General features: G+C 46.6%; 2 protein-coding genes across 6 annotated transcripts in view; one reads left to right on the top strand and one right to left on the bottom strand.

Moving 5' to 3' along the window:
* IL15RA (interleukin 15 receptor subunit alpha) overlaps positions 1-8,948 on the top strand; it is a 60,338-nt gene extending 51,390 nt beyond the window's left edge. Inside the window, exons 7-8 of one of the 2 annotated variants that reach the window (XR_007153949.1) lie at positions 6,275-6,410; positions 8,757-8,948. Coding sequence is in view for 1 of the 2 variants with exons in the window: in XM_047866708.1 (XP_047722664.1) it covers positions 6,275-6,314 (40 nt within the window). In the remaining variant the exon portion in view is untranslated. Of the gene's footprint in view, positions 1-6,274; positions 6,475-8,756 lie in introns of those variants that run through there. The other variant, XM_047866708.1, reaches the window with a different exon arrangement.
* A 3,951-nt stretch (positions 8,949-12,899) lies between these two features.
* The window catches only part of FBH1 (F-box DNA helicase 1), a 48,765-nt gene continuing 42,839 nt past the window's right edge, over positions 12,900-18,825 (bottom strand). For all 4 annotated transcript variants that reach the window (XM_047866695.1, XM_047866696.1, XM_047866693.1 and 1 more), the window contains 2 exons: positions 13,899-14,030; positions 12,900-13,404 (listed from right to left, as the gene is read on the bottom strand). In XM_047866695.1, the coding sequence (XP_047722651.1) occupies positions 13,234-13,404; positions 13,899-14,030 (303 nt within the window). In that variant the 3' untranslated portion in view covers positions 12,900-13,233. The remainder of the gene's footprint in view (positions 13,405-13,898; positions 14,031-18,825) is intronic.

The raw sequence follows: 18,825 nt of genomic DNA, 5'->3' as shown, positions 1-18,825 counted from the left end.
GTGGAAAAAGTATATAGGACTCAAAAGGATTTGAAAGTTCTACAACCGGTAAGCCTTTAGCCCAGACGACATCTGTCAGCTGGCTGCAAATCTGAGTCATTCACATTGTTTTCTCCTCTCTCATTTCCTGTCTTCCACAATATTTGCCATGAAGAAAATTGATTGCCCTTCATCTTTGTTACTTTGTCTTGCTTTTTCGTGATCAATAAATAAGATTTTTACTCTCTTCTTTTTAAACCTTCTTCTAGACATTAGGAAGTAAGAGGACAGGGACCAAAAGAGCACATGTAAGGATCTCTCCATGTTTCTAACTGCCCAATCCATTTTCTTCACCCATGAATGACCTTTACTATTAGCTGAGACTGCCACGTCTTGGCCTCAGAATATCAAGAATGTTAGGAGAATCTTGAGTTTACTTGTTTTCCCACAAGCCTGTGGGAATTTATTTTCCCAGAATTTATGAACGTATGACACTCCATGTACGTGGAAGTCTGGTTCATGCTTTTCTCCCCTTGGGGCCTATCTGTAAATCTACCCATTCTTTTGTTGTTTTTAGCTACCTGGGATATAACACTCCTTCTTCTACAATTTTGGGGGCCCACCATTGTGCTTACTGTGTGGGAGGGCCTTACTGCCCACCAACCTAGAGGCGGATATCCCCTCTCCTGTTCCCACGGGGGTGTGCAGCTCCAACCCAGGCCCACCAGACACCCTCACCTAGTTAGCACTCAGAAACTTGAATACAGAATGAATGAGCACAACAGAACTTAAAAAGCAGCACCTGGTGATGCTTCAACCCCATTGGATGGTTGTCATCCTGTTTCTTGGCTCAGCAGATTTTGGCTTTAGTCTCAATCCATTTTTGCAACCAAATCCTCCAACTCCCCATGGTTCTATGGCCCCCGACGTTCGTTTTCTTTTTCCCTTAAGACAGATTCCATTGTCATTACTTGTCACTGAAAAGTTCCTAACCGATAGGGAATTCGGTGCCAGGATAGCACATTGCAAATTACAGAGGAGTAGGGAAATGAGGATATCTGCCTTCAGGAGGGTAGAAAGTAGTGGAAGTCCTGCTGATATTCTGAGATGGGAACCTAGCAGCCCACAGCACGCCGAGAATGAGTTCCCCGGAAGTTACCTGACATGGCACACCCACAGAAGGCCCAGCTCTTGGAGACCGCATGTACATTTGGGTAGTTCATCAAGGCCTGGAGAAGGTAGAAATCAAGCTACTGCCATCCTAAAACACTATGGGTAAGGAAACCCAAGGCCACCGATGGGTGGCCACTATCAGTGGCAGTGAATGATTTAGAAAAGAGAGTAACAAGCTCAAATCCTCAAAGTCTCAATTCAAGCCACAGACTGAAACCTAGAGGCTTCTAGAACCAGGCTGAATGTCATCCTTCAGAGATCAAGGCCAAGAAGGCTGGAGACCCAACTTAAGATTCTGAATCCTCATGCTGTTGAGTAACAGTAGCTGAGTTTACAGCCCTGCCAGGTTTCTCAGCTGAAAGGCAGAGCACTGATTGGGTAACACTGGAATGAAGATACGGGGGAAAATTCAGAGGGTTCCGGTATCCCCACTCCCCACTTACGCCATCTGTCCTCAGAAGCAGCCCCGGTTCTGTCCGGTAATGGTGCTCCTACTTCCTTGGCTGAGGAGTCCTCTTGCAGGAGGATGCTTATTCTCCTAGAGACCCACCCCCAACTCCTGATCTGCAAGAGTGGAGACTCGGCTCCCACATAGGCCTTCCAGAACCCCGCTCCATGCTGCCTCCCTCGCTGCACTTCCCAGTGCTTCCCGGGAACTGTCCCACTGTGTCCTCGTGGGCTGGGCACATTGCTCACAGTCTCAACTCATCTGTCAGTCTTTTGCCATACTCAGTCATTTGTCCAACCTACTGTTCAAGAAGCAGCTCGATTTCTACCTTCTCCAGGAGGCCTTCATGAACTACCCAAATGTACAAGATCATCTACCTCTGAGCTCCTATGATGTTATGTGCCCTATAAATGTGGCATTTGCTTAATACTACCTCTGTATAGTAGAAGGAGCACAGGACTTAGGAAACCTGAGGCCAAGCTGTCCTCCTACCATTTGCTGGCCTCGTCACCTTGGAAGAATCCCTTACATTACACAGACTGACGTTCCATCTTTGAAGTGGAGATAACACACATATTGTCCTTCTCATGTAGGTGAGGATCAAAAGAGACATTCGAAAGTGCTCTGTAAAGGGCATGTGTCTCTCCCCTCTTTCTCTAGACACTAGAGATGCTGAAATTGAAAACCTGGTACTTATCCTTGACATGCCTACAGCCTGGCCAAAAAGAAAGATCTATCAAAACAAAGCAAAACAGGTGTGCCTGGGTGGCTCAGTCAGTTAAGTGTCGGATTCTTGATTTCAGCTCAGGTCATGATCTCGAGGTTCATGGGTTCGAGCCCCACGTTCTGAGTTGTCAGCTCAGAGCCTGAAGCCTGCTTCAGATTCTGTCTCCCTCTCTCTCTGCCCCTCCCCCGCTAGCGTGTGCATTCCCTCTCCCACCAGCCCCCCCTCACAAATAAATAAACATTAAAAAATAACAAAAACCTCACACCACAAGTTCAGTCGCTGTATATGCCACGTGAGTCATGAACGCAGTAATGTTACAGAAGTTCAGGGAAGGAAGAAATTACTAAAAGGGCTGGATGTTTGAGAAACATTTTAGATGTAATGGGACTTATGATGAAGGATGGACGAGACTTAAATAAACAGAAACAAGCAGGGAGGGTCCTCAACAGGGAATGGTACGTTCAGAAAAGGAAGAGTGAGGCGGCTGGTGGACGGGCTATCTGTGGGGCTGACAGGAGCGAGTCAGGCAGATGGCGGATTCCAAGCAGGGGCTCCGGGAAGATTGCTCAGCAACTACATGTTCAACAAACTGAAACAAAAGGAGCCTTTAAGAGCAAAGGGCTCGCAGGGCTTGAATGCGATCAGAACACTGGGGTCTTCCCCCACATCACTGGCTCTACCCAACAGCCCCTTTCTGGTAGACACCATCACCGCGAACGCAGATGGTTACCTTTCCAGGGGTGTTTTTTCAATTCTCTGGGCGGAGAGCCAAAAGCATGAAGTACAAAATAAGTGTGTAATCTTCAAAATCCCCTTTGAGGAAAGGTGACCTAGAGGGCACACAAGCTGCTCTAATTCCTAGTGGTCGAGGGCTGCCTGGCTGCAAGTGGCTGCTGATGTCTCAGCATGTTTCGAGAAGCCTTAGTTTCCAGAAGCGCCTTGGGTGCTACTGGGGGGAGGGGAAGCTTAGAAAACATTCTAGTTAGGGGTGCCTGGGTGGCTCAGTCAGTTAAGCATCCGACTTCAGCCCAGGTCACGATCTCACGGTTCGTGAGTTCGAGCCCCGCGTCAGGCTCTGTGCTGACAGCCTGGAGCCTGGAGCCTGCTTCGGATTGTGTCTCCCTCTCTCTCTCTGCACCTCCCCAGCTCATGCTCGCACTCTGTCTCTGTCAAAAATAAACAAACTTAAAAAAAAATTAAAAGAAAAAAAAGAAAATGTTCTAGTTGCCACCCTGAGTCCCATCTAATTACAGCTGCTATACTCTTTAACTAGGAGTCAAATTTGGAGAATTCCATGGCTGAGAACATCTGAAAGCCTTCTATGCACTTGGCTGTTAAGAAACATAGTTGTTTTTTGTTTTTGTTTGTTTTTTGTTTTTTTTTTTTTTAAGAGTGGGTGTTCCAACCATTCCCATGGCGGTAGCGGAAATACCATGGGTTTGGATGCGGCACTTGAGTTTGAGCCCAAGCTCTCACCTACATGCCGCCGAGCACCACAGCCTGGGCCCGCCACTCCAGAATCTGTTCTGCCACTGTTCCTCCCGCTTAGTTGTGGAGACCTCGTGGAATAAGGCACATGAGGTCCTAAGTGTGTCTACCACGTAGGAGGTGTTTTGTAACTGAGATGTGTTTATATACTGTACAGCCAGGTGCTGGGCTGCCTACCCCTCTCCCCCTCTCCTTCCTCCTCAAACACATAGGTCTTTAGTCTTGTCCACACAGCCACGCACATCAGAGGAAGATGACATCTCAAACTCTAGGAAAGCAACTGCTCATTACGTAAAGCCATCCCCCTCCTTAGTGATTGGTTTAGGAACGGGCAGGTGACCCAGTTCTGACCAGTGAGGTGTGAGGTCTGCTAGGGAAGCTTTTGGGAAAGGTTTCCCCACTCCTGAGAGACACAGAAGACATAGGCTTTCTTCTGTCACTGCTGCGTCTGGACACAGTGCCCCAAACTTCTGCAAATAGTAGAGAAGTCAGCTGGGGCAAAGCGGACACGAAGAATGACAGAGGCAAAAGACCCTGTCCTCCTCTGACTCCTGGGTAAAATCATAACATTTTTTGTTCAATGCCTTTTAGAGTCTTTATTTTGGGTTACGGCCCAAAAAGTGATACAAAATCCGGTACTGAATTCGGTAATAGAAAGTGGGGATATTCTAACAGACCCTAACATGGGGAACTGGCTGAGCAGAGGAGGTAGAACAGAGGGTAGGGAGAAAGGTCCCCACGACTTCAGGCTAGAAAGCTGATGTCCCTGTTAAGTAGCTGTGAAACAACAGATTAAAATGTTACTGTTTTACCACGGGTCCAGATTAGGAAAATGTACCACTGGGGAAATGATCACTTAAAAAGATCCACAACCATTGAATCACATGTTTAAAAAAGGAAAACCAAACCAAGGTGTTGATATCGTGTTGGCTCCTTCTGGGGCCATTGGTAAGGCCCGTGATAGATGAGCTTTGGGCGAGTGTGGGCCAGAAAATATGGCTTTGCCAAGAGGTCTTTTCTGCCTGGAACTCAAGTCAGACTGACATTCTAGCTGCAGCAAGAAGGCCCTGGAGGGTTTTTAAGCAGGGGCTTAAAAGAAGCAGGGACACAATTTAGCCTTCATTTTAAGATGCTGTGTGCTTCCACATGGAGAGTAGAAGAGATGAGCCAGGGCAAAGGCATGGAGCCACTGCTGGATGTGGCCACTGGGCCCGGAGAGACGAGAGCGCTGGCCGAAGAGATGGGATGATGGAGAGAAATGGACTCAAGATCCATTAGGGGTAAGGTCAAAAGGATCTGGGTGATGGTGCCTGTGCTGACGTGGAGAAGGCTGAGGGGAGGACCCAGTTGGCACAGGGGAAGAAACCCAGAGCTGCATTTTGGATATGGTGGCGACATTGCTAAAACAGCAAATGGAAGAAGCAAGCAAAGGCATCTAAGGCTGAAACTCCTCTCTCTCCGTCTATTCTACCTTTTTGTCCAAACCACTAGGAACGGAAACCATATAAAATGACTGGTGGTGAGGAGCATGAGGGACGGCCCTGCTGGGCTCTCTTGGAGATTCTGTAACCATGTAGCCCAGGGAGGGAGTCCCCGTCCAAATGCCCTGAACCCCTCACAGCCCAAGGCCTAGGTCTTTCATGAAAGAGACCTCAGAAAGGGGTACGTGTGGGGTCTTCATCTGTCTGGGGACAGTGTCCGGAGCCTGTGCTATCCGCTTCTATGCGTGTCCTCTACACCAGCCTCAAACTAGTTAGTGACAGCTAACTAAACTTCCTCCTTAACCATTTATACATGCTTCCTTTACATCTCACATCCCAGCCCTCACCCTAACCATCAACCAACGCCCTTCGCCCATACCCTCCATCAGCCCCTCTGCTAGTTCCACTCAGCATGACGCGTGTTCACATTTCTTACACTTTAAAAACCAACTCCCCTCCCTGAAGCCCCATCATCCCCCATCCACTGTCTTACCTCTTCCCAGCCTCACTTGAGACTCGTCTACATGGACCGTGTCCCATTTTTTCACTGCCCACCCATATTCTAAAGGTCTGCCATAAAGGCAGGATTTAAGCCAACAGGGATATAAGATACTTTACTGGAAAAGCACCCCACCTCTCTATCTCCCCCTCCCAAAAGGAAATGGTTTAAAAATCTTTTAGCTGGGGGCACCTGGGTGACAACAGTCACTTAAGCATCCGAGTCTTGATTTCAGCTCAGGTCACGATCTCACAATTCATGGGTTCGAACCCCGTGTCGGGCTCTGTGCTGATAGCATGGAGCCTGCTTGGGATTCCCTCGCTCCCTCTCTCTGCTCCTCCCCTGCTCACACTCTCTTTCTCTCAAAAACAAAACAAAACAAAAACCTTAAAAAAAAAAATCTTTTAGCTGATTGGTGTGGTACACCTGTCTTTATCTCTAAGCTCTTACTGACTTCTACTTCCATTTTTCAATTTCAGGCACTGTAGCCGACATCTTACTACGGAAGCTGAAGATTGAACACGTTCCTGCCAGTCACACGTCCACATGTTTCCCGGCCTCCATCACACACACTAACATTAGCAAGCCTATGAAAGCACAGCTATGTGCCGCTGAGTGAGTTCACAATCACTGCTTTTTCTCACCACAGCCTGTTGCTTTAATTTATTAAAGAATTCACAATTTCCTTGTTTCTCCTCCCCATTTCCTTTGTTTTCTGGGTGTTTATCACTACCTCCAGCCTGAACACTCTCCCTGCTATGTAAATATCCTCCCAAGATGTTGAGGAAGACTTGGTATGCCCTCCACGTCTTCCACATTCTTGTTTCTTAGAGGAACGTCCTCCTCCTCCTTGGTTTGCTCTTGACTTAATTGTAACTCAATCCTCCGGCAGCTTCTTGGTCGGTAAAACTTTTGTGTGAAAATGCCTTTATTCTCTGGTTAGGTGTAAAATTCTAAGTCGGAAATCCTTTCCCCCCAGTTTTGAAGGTACAGCTCCACGGTGCTGTTGCTGTGGAATCTGAAGACATTTTGATTTGTAGATGACTTCTTTCCGGGAGCTTCTACGATCTTTGTCTCTGGTGTTTCTAAAATTTCACCATGATAGCCTCACTGTAGGTCTATTTTAATCCATTTTGCTGAGCATTTGAATCTGGGAACTCATATATTCGGTTGTGGGTAATTTTCATGATTTTTAAAAACAATTTCCCAGCCTCTGTCTTTCTCTTCCTAAAACTTTTACAGATGCTCAACTTCTTATATTGGTTCTAACTACTTATTTCCTTTTTTTCTCAATTTTTGTTTTTGCTCTACTTTCCAAATTATTTTCTCAATCTATCCAACAATTTTTAAAAAAAATTTTTTTTAACGTTTATTCATATTTTGAAAGACAGAGAGAGTGAGTGGGGGAGGGGCAGAGAGCGAGGGAGACACAGAATCCGAAGCAGGCTCCAGGCTCTGAACTGATAGCACAGGGCCCGATGAGGGGCTCGAACTAACAGACTGTGAGATCATGACCTGAGCCGAGGTCGGATGCTTAACCAACTGAGCCACCCAGGTGCCCCAATCCTTCCAACAATTCTATTGGTTTTTTTCTATTTCTTTCATACTTTTGTCTCTGAATATTCATGTGTATGTGTGTATATATATATCGATCCTGTTATTTCCCAGATATACTGTCTTCTCTTATTCTCTGAATATGTTTAAGAAATACAGATGTTTTCTTCTCCCTGCACAGACTGTTTCCTCCAAGTTGGTTGACTGTTTTGATGTCCAACCTTCATCTTGGAGATTCTTTTCAGATGCCTGGCAATCCTTGGTTTATTGCCACTGTTTAAGAGTGGAGCACTGGGGCACCTGGGTGGAGCAGTCGGTTAAGCGTCCGACTTCAGCCAGGTCACGATCTCGCGGTCCGTGAGTTCGAGCCCCGCGTCGGGCTCTGGGCTGATGGCTCAGAGCCTGGAGCCTGTTTCCGATTCTGTGTCTCCCTCTCTCTCTGCCCCTCCCCCATTCATGCTCTGTCTCTCTCTGTCCCAAAAATAAATAAATGTTGAAAAAAAAAATTCAAAAAAAAAAAAAGAGTGGAGCACTAAAAATGTGCTTGAAAATCTGAGCACTTGGGTGGGGTTTGAAGACTTAGCTCTTGGCAGTGGGTAATCTGGTTGGCCAATTTCCTTAGGAACCCCTCATGCCACTGTCAGTGTTTCCACTAAAGCTGGTTACACAGTCCAACCAAGGAACGGGCAATCTCCCACCTATAGTATGTGTGCCACCATGTTCGTATTTCTGTGTGTGTACAACATTCACGTGTTGAAATTCTAACCCCCAAGGGGATGGTATTAGGAGGTGGGTCCTTTGGGAGGTCATTAGGTCACGACGGTGGAGCCCTCATGAATGGCATCAGTGTCATAAAAGAGACCCCAGAGGGCTCCCTTAAGCCTCCCACCATGTGAGGAGGGCAGGGCAAGGTGTCTGTCTCACCAGACACCGAATCTGCGGACCCCTGATCCTGGACTTTCAGCCTCCAGAGCTGTGAAGAATACACACCTGTTGTTCATAAGCCACCCAGTCTCTGGCATTCTGTTATAGCAGCCTGGGCTCACTAAGACAACAGCCTTGTTTTTACTATGGCCCTGCCCGCAGCCATGCCTAGTCTCTTATGTGACATGTTCCTCTGCAGAGATTGAACCTCTGGTCTTCTGCTACGGCTGAGGATGAAAAGCTGCCCAGTTACACCGACTAGAACAAAAAATCTGAAGACTGAAATGGTTTTTAAATAAGCTTTCTACCAACCTTCCTGGGTTTTGTTCTACCTTTACACCCTCCTTCCAGAAGAACCCACTGCCATCAATTCCCACATCAGTTTACTCAGATGAGTGGAGTCAGTTAGCACTCACTTATCTGCTTTCCAACTTGCAAAATTTTGTGCCTATTATCACCTTTTTGTTTTCTTTGCCCTTGCAGGTTTATGCCATTTCTGTATGGTTTCAGAAGACATGTTTAGTCCACCAAGTTCCCTGGAGCCCCCCACCCACACCCCGCTGCCCACCCGCTTCTGGTCTCACTGCAACTGACCATGCTATGCCACCCCTGACTTCAGAGTGTCAGTCAAACAACCCTCCGCCTTCACTCGACTCAGATGCTGATGACCACTTTTGTCTAAGCTCCTTCCTCCCTTAAATTCTCTCTTCTGGCATCAGTTATCATTCTCTCCAAAAATCCTCTTCCTTTCTTTACCCCAAGCCTGGTGTTCCTCGGGCTTCTCAAACCCCTGCTCTTCTCAATATTCTGCTGGAATAAACACAAGATCCTTAAACTGCACCACCTTAACCACCACTTACACAATGACAACCCTAAAATCTCTAGCTCCAGCCCAAGGCCATCTGCTGAAGTATAGACCCATTTCCCCACCAACTTCCTGGACAATTCTACTTGAATTTCTCACAAGTACCCCAAATTCAACATGTCCAAAACTGAAGTCATCATTGTGTTCACAAACCTATCACACCTCCCATGTTCTGTCATAATGGAGGGTGCTCTCATCTACCTTGCAAAAAGCCAGAAGACGACTGGAAGCCAGACGATTGGAAGTCCCCCTGAGATCCTGTGGCTGGCGAGCCAGACGACCGGAAGTCCCCCTGAGATCCTGTGGCTGGCGAGCCAGGCGACCGGAAGTCCCCCTGAGATCCTGTGGCTGGCGAGCCAGACCACCGGAAGTCCCCCTGAGATCCTGTGGCTGGCGAGCCAAACGACCGGAAGTCCCCCTGAGATCCTGTGGCTGGCGAGCCAGACGACCGGAAGTCCCCCGAGATCCTGTGGCTGGCGAGCCAGACGACCGGAAGTCCCCCTGAGATCCTGTGGCTGACGAGCCAGACGACCGGAAGTCCCCCTGAGATCCTGTGGCTGGCGAGCCACACGACCGGAAGTCCCCCTGAGGTCCTGTGGCTGGCGAGCCAAGCAACAGGAAATCCCCCTGAGATCCTGTCACAGTCCATCCCCATCTAAACACTCTCAGGGTCCTATTGGTTTTACCTTAATATCTAGAGTAAGAGTTCTCAAAATTCTGCATGCAACAGCATCGCTTGTGGGCTTGTTAAATACCAACTGCTGAGCCTCAATGTGACAGTTTCTGATCCAGACCAAGAATGTGTAATTTCCAACAAGTTCCCAGGTGATGCTGATGCTGCTCATCTGGGGACTACACTTTGAGAACCGCTAATCTAGTCACCAGCACTCCTCACCTGTCCACTTGAGTCCCGTAGTCGAGCACAGCCCTGTGCTAAGATGATAACATTTTAATTTAGCTGACCTTTGTAAAACATCCTCCAATCTACAACTGGAACATCCTTCCTAGAAAAACAATCTGCAGTCTTAAAATTTTCAGTGATTCCTCCTAATTTTTCCAAATAACATTCAGACTCCCTGGCCTGCTGTTCAAGGCCCTTGGCCATCTGGCCCTCACCCCCCACCCGGCCCCCGCTAGCCAGCTACCACTGTACACATACTCTACTCTGGCCACACAGATGCCTGACTTACTCAAGCATCTCCTTCAGCTTCACACCATCAGTGACCGCACTCTCAGCTACTGCTATTCTGTGATATTTTACAATACCTATCAATGAATATTTTAGAGTGTCCTAATACCAATCATCTCATCACCTTTTTAGATATCTAAAATCTGAGGGGTGCCTGGGTGGCTCAGTCAGTTAAGTGTCCAACTTCGGCTCAGGTCGTCATCCCGCAGTTTGTGGGTTCGAGCCCCACACTGGGCTCCATGATGACAGCTCAGAGCCTGGCCCCCGTTTCTGATTCTATCTCCCTCTCTCTCTGCCCTCCCCTGATTGTGCTCTCCCTCTCAAAAATAAATATTAAAAAAAATTTTTTTTAATAAAAAAAAGAAATCTAAAATCTGATATAGGTCTTAAGTATAATCACATGAAGGACAAACCAATGCATGGGTCTATGATACAGTGTGGTATTTTAACACTTATTTCAAATACCTTCTAAATGTAACAGCATTCATTTTTATATGGGTAACTGCATCAGGTTCTCTACATACATGATAAAATCAAAGATGAAGACAAATCAGAAATGCTTTCTTTGAAATGAGCTATCAATAGATTGAAGATTCTTAAAAGAATTCACAAAGGTCTCCTCTAAGTTATCAAATAAGAGAAATCAATAAAAAATTAATTAACCAAAGTAAAATATCTGGAACTAGCTTATAACTATGTTCCTTATTTTTTCCCAGTTAATGTGGTTTAAAAAAAAAAATACAGAAAATCTTGCACAAAAAACCATTCAGAACTAAATAAAATCATGAAAGCCTCTTATTTTAAAGACTCTACTTTTGGGGCACCTGGGTGGCTCAGTCAGTTAACCATCCAACTTCATCTCAGGTCATGATCTCATGGTTCATGGGTTCGAGACCACATCAGGCTCTGTGCTGACAGCTTGGAGCCTGGAGCGTGCTTTGGATTCTGTGTCTCCCTCTCTCTGGCGCTCCCCCACTCACACACACACTCTCATCCCCTCTCAAAAATAAAAAAGAAACATTAAAAACAATTTTAAGAAAAATGACAATGGATATTTAACACTTTTGTATTTTTACTGGGCATGTAAAAAATGCCTATTTGAAACACACCAGATATTTAGTGTCAATTTTTAACGCTTGAAAAATTAAATACCAGTATTAATATTCCTAGCTTTTGTTACTTTTCAAAACCAGTCCCAAAATGCTAGTACTGACCTTTTGCTCTGGCAGTGCCATTACCACACACTTCCTTTTTGTCCTTCCTGCTGTTCCTTCTGCCTAGAAAATTCTTCCATTCTTTAAAAGCTGACTATCTGTCCCATTAGCTGGGCAGCCATCCAACCTCAGCTCTGGTAAGGATGCCGGGCCGGTCCCCGAGGACCAAGGCCGGTCCACCCCAGACTGAGATCACACTTCGTATCGCAGTCTCTGGGAGTCAGGGACCACACTGTGAGTCTGTACACCCACTAGCATGGCACCTGCCACACAGCAGGTGCTCGAGGAAGGTTCAGTGAGTCAATTACAGCTCCAGCAGATAAGCGGCTTTCTCTCTGGCTGGCACAACTTCATTACCAGAAAACACGTTCATGAACCTTTGCTTGCTACCCCCCTCCCCTCATCCCTCCTCCGAAGGACAGTGAAAATTGTCACCAATCCAAATTCCTTTCACTGGCTCTTTTATTCCAAGTCATCCATGAGGCATTCATTACAGCTAGGCCGGGAACCCTGGCCGAGGGGATGAAACGGCCCCGTCCCCCTTCCACGGAAGTCTCCCCACTCTGTGTTCAGGTCCCGTTCTGAGAACGCCCCTCAGTATGCAAACATTAGCTTGGTGTCCGCCCTTCCAGAGCACCCCGGGCCCGATTCGACAGCACGCTTGCTCTACTCACCGGCCTGCACTCTAAGCGCCACCAGGCTGATGGAAGAGGCTAAGGGGAGGCCGCGACAAGTGAAGCTACGAGGCCCGCTCCAGGACGCCGCTTGGTGGGCTGAGACCAGGAGCGGCGAGCTCTCTGGGTCACGCTGCGCCAGCTCCCCTACCTGCCATCTGCATCCCTGACGTGCTGTGTGGCAAAAACGTAAAAACACCAGATCCATGTACGTCTAGACGATGTGACTTTTGTCACTGGTTTCTGTACGCACAGCTTTCTTACAACATCCACCCAGTAGCCCCAGGCAGTGAACCGGGCACCGAGGTCCCCCCTCTCCCTGGACCCCCTCCCCCCTCCAACCCCCAGTGGCCAGACAACATTCCACTTCTCTCTTGAGTTTTCCTGATCCTCAGCTCTACCTGTGGGAAACACGAGCCTGGCTACTGTCACTTTCTGCTTGCCTTTCTGGGCACTGTGTTGCTTCCCCGTTTAAACCGTGAACCCCGTGCAATGACAAAGGCACACACCTTGTCTCACACATATGTTGAGTCCCCACGGCACAAAAATCTCTTTTTTGACCTGTCAGTTACCACCCTGGAAGTTAAGTGTCATACTCTGCTTGGTGTCTCATGGGAGCAGTGACAGAGGTGTGGAAAAGAGTAAGTTGGAGAAAGTTCAAAAACAACAGGGCTGAGGCCAAGGTGTCACACAGTGGTATGCCAGTGCTACAATGCCTGTTTAATTGAAATCTTGTAATAAAAGTTTAAATACATAAAATGTTTTGTTTTTTTATCAAAAGAACACCCCCACGTCCCCAGCCTGATGCGCACAGAGGAGGGGCAGTGGAAACGGGCTACCTACAAGGAATGGAGAAATGGCAGGTCCAACTCTCGTTGGCTTTGTATTCCTCAAAAAATGCTCTGTGAGCGAATTCAGAGTCTCAGGTGAGTGAGAACCCCACCCCACACTGGCTTTCTTCAAGTAACTGGAATCCACACAAGGCATTCTGTACCGTGGAAAAAGCTCCCCGTGGCTTTCAGAAGACGAGGAAGAGCAGGGCTTCGTGTCTGGGCAGCACTATGTTCTCGATGGTGCGTTCCATGGAGTGCACCTGCTCGGGGGAGGCCGTCAAGAAGGCCAGCGGCCCAATGCGCTGCTCTGCACACGAGTGGCAGAGGTAGCCGCCCTTGTTCTCCTTCCTGTTGCTCTGCAGAGAGAGGGGTAAAAAAAGAGGTGAGGCGGCCGATCGAAGGACAGGAGCTTTCCACCAAGAAACTGTGCATTATCATTCTGATGTTTCCAGACCCGTGCAAACCTCTGAGGTAACAACCTATCCTGGAGCATGACTATCTAGACTAGACTCAACTCTCTTGATTCCCGCAGAGCAGAAACCAGAAACGATCAAGGCAAGGGATGAAGGGCCGAGGAAAGCTGAACCGGGCCCTCCAGGCAAACAGCTGTCCTCTAAGTGGCCACAACCCAAGCTCCCGGACTCTGCCACACAGCCTGACTCCCGATTATTCCACCTCTGCCACAGCCATAGACCCGACATCACCTGTGCCTTATGAAAAGCGCCTAACAAGGATTATACAGACTCTTCTTTTATCTCGACCCAGATCAGCACACAGCTCACGTGTAATAAGATGCAAATGACCGAATGAGAGTCTATGGAAGGCTAAACCTGCTGCCAAGAGCACATACGTAGGTGATGGGGAGCTTCTTCATGGTGAGCACAGTGTCCACGGGGATGGCGTTGTTGCACTGCCCCACACAGCAGCGAACCACCCCGGTCTTCAACACGTTACTCGTCAGTTCTGCTTGCAAGAAGTACTCCTGAGAAAGAAAGAGTGAGACGGAGTAAGGGCAATGCCTCTCCCCCACTCTACCGCAAACTCCAATAGCTACACAACTGGAAACACTCTTTAGACACAGCCAAGTCCTTGCATGAGAAATGCACTGCCCGCCCCGATTTCCCTCAGTTTTTCTGCTTTTCCCCCACCTGCAAGGCTGTCTCCAAGACAGAGCACTGAAAGCAGTTCAGCTGAAGCACTGAAACAAGTTCAGATTCTTGTTAAAATGACCAGGTTAAAAAAAAAAAAAAAAAAAAAAAAGTTTAATGGGCAAACATGTAAAACTCTTGGCTATAATGACACTGCAGGACTGTTTCTGGATTTTATGTCCTGCTGACCTGTCCCAGAATCATTAAACATTATTTGTATATTTGCTTTTCAACCCAGGTAAGCTGAAACAGAGGACCTTAAAAGATGTGCCCGCATCGACTTGGGACATTCCATCTTCCCAAGCTTTTGGCCGTGCTAGTGAGCGAATATTGAAGCTCTGTAAGCCTCAGTTTCTCCCCGTATAAAATGCAGGGAACAGAGCACCTGCGTCACTCGGCTGTCATGAAGGAGGAATACTAACATATACTAAGTGGTCAGAGCCTGGCACACTGCCAACACCCAAATCGAGCACGAATCCCCTCCTACATGAAATGCCCCAAGAACAGGGACCAATGCCTGGTCTCTGTGTCACCAGAGGAATTTAACACAGTTGTGGCATACTAGCGAGACCACAAGTATCTGCTGCCCAAGTAATTAGGATCCCGTATTTTCTGGATTACAACGGGCTACTGATCCAATTTTTGCAAAATCTATATCCAGGATTTTGATTTATTTGGTTTTCTGTCTTGCAGGATCTGTCTGCCTGCTACAGAAAAGAAGATAACAAACACTCATGTTCCCACCAATAACTGAGGGGCAACAAAACCAGGAAAGCCTTTCAAAATAAAACGACAGATTTTGCTGAAATCCCCTTTGCCTGTCATCTCTAGTCCACTCCCCAGAGACAACCAGCTTCGTGAATGGGCCATGCATCCTTTTCGATCCATTCTAAAATGGCTTTGAGTTTATATATGCGTCCAAGAACATTACATGTTATCTTAAAGTTATTTAATACTTTGAGTTTGCTTCTCATCTATTTCTTTCAAGTGCCACACAGGATTTAATCAAATCATTCTTCCACATCTTATGTAGCCATTCTGTCTGTATGGATACTCAGGTTGTTTTCAAATTATTGCCCAAGATGCAGGATTGAATACACTTGGACATGCCTTCCCACCATACGTGCAAGTTTCTTTTTACAAGCACTTTGCCCACGATCCCCACCAGAAACCCACTTAGCATTACACTTCTGTACACACATACATGCGTAGATAAAAGACTGAAATAATAGTTCCACGAAACTGTATTTAACCTTATGTGCAGTGTAGTCTTTCTCTTCTGGATTTCATTCCACCTCACCTTTTTTTAAAAGCTTATCATAGCCCACAAAGTTAGTCTCCTAGATCATGAACGCACTGCCGGCTGCACTCTGGAAAGCACCGCTCCAAACAGTGGCTCTCACTTTGGTCTTGGGACCCCTTGACACTAGTAAACATTAAGGGCTCCAAAGATTTGTTGATGTGAGTTATATCCTTTAAGATTCACAACGTTGTAAATTTAGACTAAGAAACTTTATAATGTTTATTCTTCCTAAAAATAACAAACCTATCTTCTGGTAACATGTTTTTATGAAAAACAACTGTATTTTCAGAAAAGAAAAAAAAAGCTTAGGAGAGTAGCATTGTTTTACGCATTTGCAAATCTCTTTAACGTCTGGCTTAATGGAAGACAACTGCTTCTGCATTCCATCTGTGGTGATGTCACCTCGTGTGGAGAACTCCCAGGAGACAAAGGGGAGGGCTTCCCAGCATCTTACAAACCGCAGAGTTTATGCCTGAACCAGCAGCCAGTGGGTTAACGGGCCTGGTAAGTGCAGCTGTGACTTTTTACCCAGGCCTTTTCATTTTCACCTGCCCTTGTAGTTCTAGACTCTCCTTCTTCCGGCAGGCGGGTTTGAGGTTTGCCCCTCGAATACATCCCTTCCTTGCGGCTGGCTTCATGTCCCAGTCTCTGCTGCACACTGGGCAGATGAACTTGGGTTCGGCTTCAGATCTGGCGAGCCAGCTGGGAGCTCTTTGCTGGTGGTTCGTTGGCCCCCAGCCAGCAGCGGAGGCCAGAGATGGGTCCAGGCAGCTGCCTGGGCTCTCTGCCCAAGGGTCCCTCCCCGGGGCCCCGTCCTGACTGGGTGCAGCCAACCTCCTGTGCTTAATTTAAATCTCGTGGCAAGGCAACAGTTTAGGGGTTCGATTTCGACAGACATCTCTTAGCGAGTACTTCGTATCAGATGGCACATGAGCTCATTTCTTCCTCCCATTTGGTCTGGCTCTTAGATTTCTTCCTCCCCTTCAGCTGTCTCTGAATAGGGAGGCTGGGTTCTCTCGGCCTCCCTTTAAGAAAAAAGGCAGGTGAGGAAGCAATTTGGTTCAGTCAGTGGAACTCAGACTTTCAGGAAGAACCAGAAACTAGGAAACTATTTTGTTCCATTCATGAAGCCCTGACTTCTGGGAGGAACCAAAACTCACCAAGCCATTCTGGGCTTCATTTCATTTGTGTGTTGCTATAGCTTTGGTATCTTTGAATGACACCTGCTGTGTTCTACTTGGAAAATGGGACGTAACCATTTGATTCCCCCACCCGCAGCCCTTTGGGCTGCCTTCTCCAAAACTGGGCAATCATTTTTTGCAACACTGCTTGGCCACAATATTCATTAGACTCTGGAGAAAAACGACCAATTAACAAATCCATAAATTATGTAATACCATCTTGTAATTAGGTTTGTAAAAGGGAGATATCTGGAAGTTGGGCCTTTAAGATGTTTGCATCTTGTTCGTGTATTTATATGTGTCCATGTATGTTGTAAATGTGAGCTACTTTCTCTACCTCTGCATGGTATTGCTAAAATTAATTTGTAAAAGAGCTCTACTTAGTTTGTAAAACTAAGGCATTTGTAAAAATGAGGCATTCTAAAACTCAGAAAGACAGACACTAACCCAAGTGTTTTTTAAAAAAATGTTTTTTTTATAATGTTTATTTCTGACACAGAGACAGAGCATGAGAGGGGCAGAGACAGAGAGGGAGACACAGAGTCCGAAGCAAGCTCCAGGCTCCAAGCTGTCAGCACAGAGCCTGACGTGGAGCTCGATATCACAAACTGTGAGATCATAACCTGAGCCGAAGTCGGTCACTTAACCAACTGAGCCACCCAGGTGCCCCAAAGTTCACATGATCTTTGGGGAATTATTCGGAATTAAAGCTAATTTAAAGTTGCTGGTTTACTGGAAATAATAGGGGAAACAATTCTGTAAAGCTGCAGAAGGTCCGTAAGAAAGGAATCTGGAAAGGAACTTTGTACATGGTCAGGACTAAGACTGTGGAGAACTAGTATGTAAAAAGTCTGGGGACGCTCAGTCGGTTAAGCGTCTGACTCCTGCTTTCGGCTCAGGTCATGATCTCACGGTTCCTGGGTTCGAGCCCTGCCCACTGGGCTCTGTGCTGACAGCGTAGAGCTGCTTGGGATTTGCTCTCTTCTCTCTCTCTGCCCCTCCTTGCCTGCACTCACTCTGTCTCTCAAAATAAATATATAAACATTTGAAATCTTAAAGTCTACTAGGGAGTGATCAACACCTGGGAAAGAGAAGAGAGCCTAAGAGTGCAAGATCAGACAGAAGTTGAGCAGTGGTACAATAACAAACCTCATAGCTGATTCTCTGAGGAGTTCTAGAAGTTGGATTACCCTTCAGAATATCCTAAACTAAGGTCATTGGTTGTGACCAGTGGGGTAGAGGGCATGCCCTTGGCAAGGCGGCTGTCTTCAGTCAGGGCAATCCCTGCTGGCGGCTGAGGGCTGAGGGCAGCCTTCCTACAGCTGAAGAGTCCTTTGTTTCTGATGGAGACTTTGAACTAACAGGAAAACTGCATCCAGACAGATTCTTGTTTGGAACATTGCTGGTTCTCTGTTTGCTCTTCCAGGTTTAAGGCTGTGACTTACAGAAATTTGGTAAAATATTCCTTTGTAAACAAATATGAAACATTTATATTTTTCTCCCAACCTGATCCCTCCAGGGTTCAGAAACTCTCAGTGACTATTTTTTTTTCCTCAGTGACTATTCTTATTTTCATGGCAATGTATTTATTTACATAAGTTCAGTAAGAAACTGATCTCCTTATGACAGAATGCAATTAGAAACACTGGTTATATTACTAAAGCTTTGACCGGAATGTCACATTTAAGGGACACATGCATAGACTCAGATATGCCCAGACAGCTTTAAGGAATTAAGGGTGACTTCATGGAGCCACTGAAACCCCTTAGAAAACTCAGTCTGACAGCTTGCTTACAGGGTTCCTGGCAGATGCAGGAAACCCAAGATATTTTGGAGACCTCAAAGAGAGGAATTCACCCAAATCTGTAGGTGTTCCAGGCAGTCTGATGGCAAGTATTTGGCTTGTCTTTTGAGCCTCAAAAGGCTGTTGAAAGTTCAATCTGAAATTCCTTATGAAAAGTTCCAGCAAAGCAGATTTAAAAAAAGACCAATCACTATTCCTGCTATGCTTACGTAAACAATTAGGCCAAGTTTGTCAAATGTGGACTTATTTTACAAGCAAAGTAGTCTTAAATTGCGAAACTACGGGACTCATCACTCTCTTACCAAATCCACAGGCCCCACCTACCCGCTGTCAGCAAGGAC

This window comes from Prionailurus viverrinus, chromosome B4 (assembly GCF_022837055.1).
Source record: "Prionailurus viverrinus isolate Anna chromosome B4, UM_Priviv_1.0, whole genome shotgun sequence".
Lineage (NCBI taxonomy): Eukaryota > Metazoa > Chordata > Mammalia > Carnivora > Felidae > Prionailurus > Prionailurus viverrinus.
The sequence above is the reverse complement of the archived record's forward strand: the minus strand, read 5'-3'. Positions and strand labels throughout refer to the sequence as shown.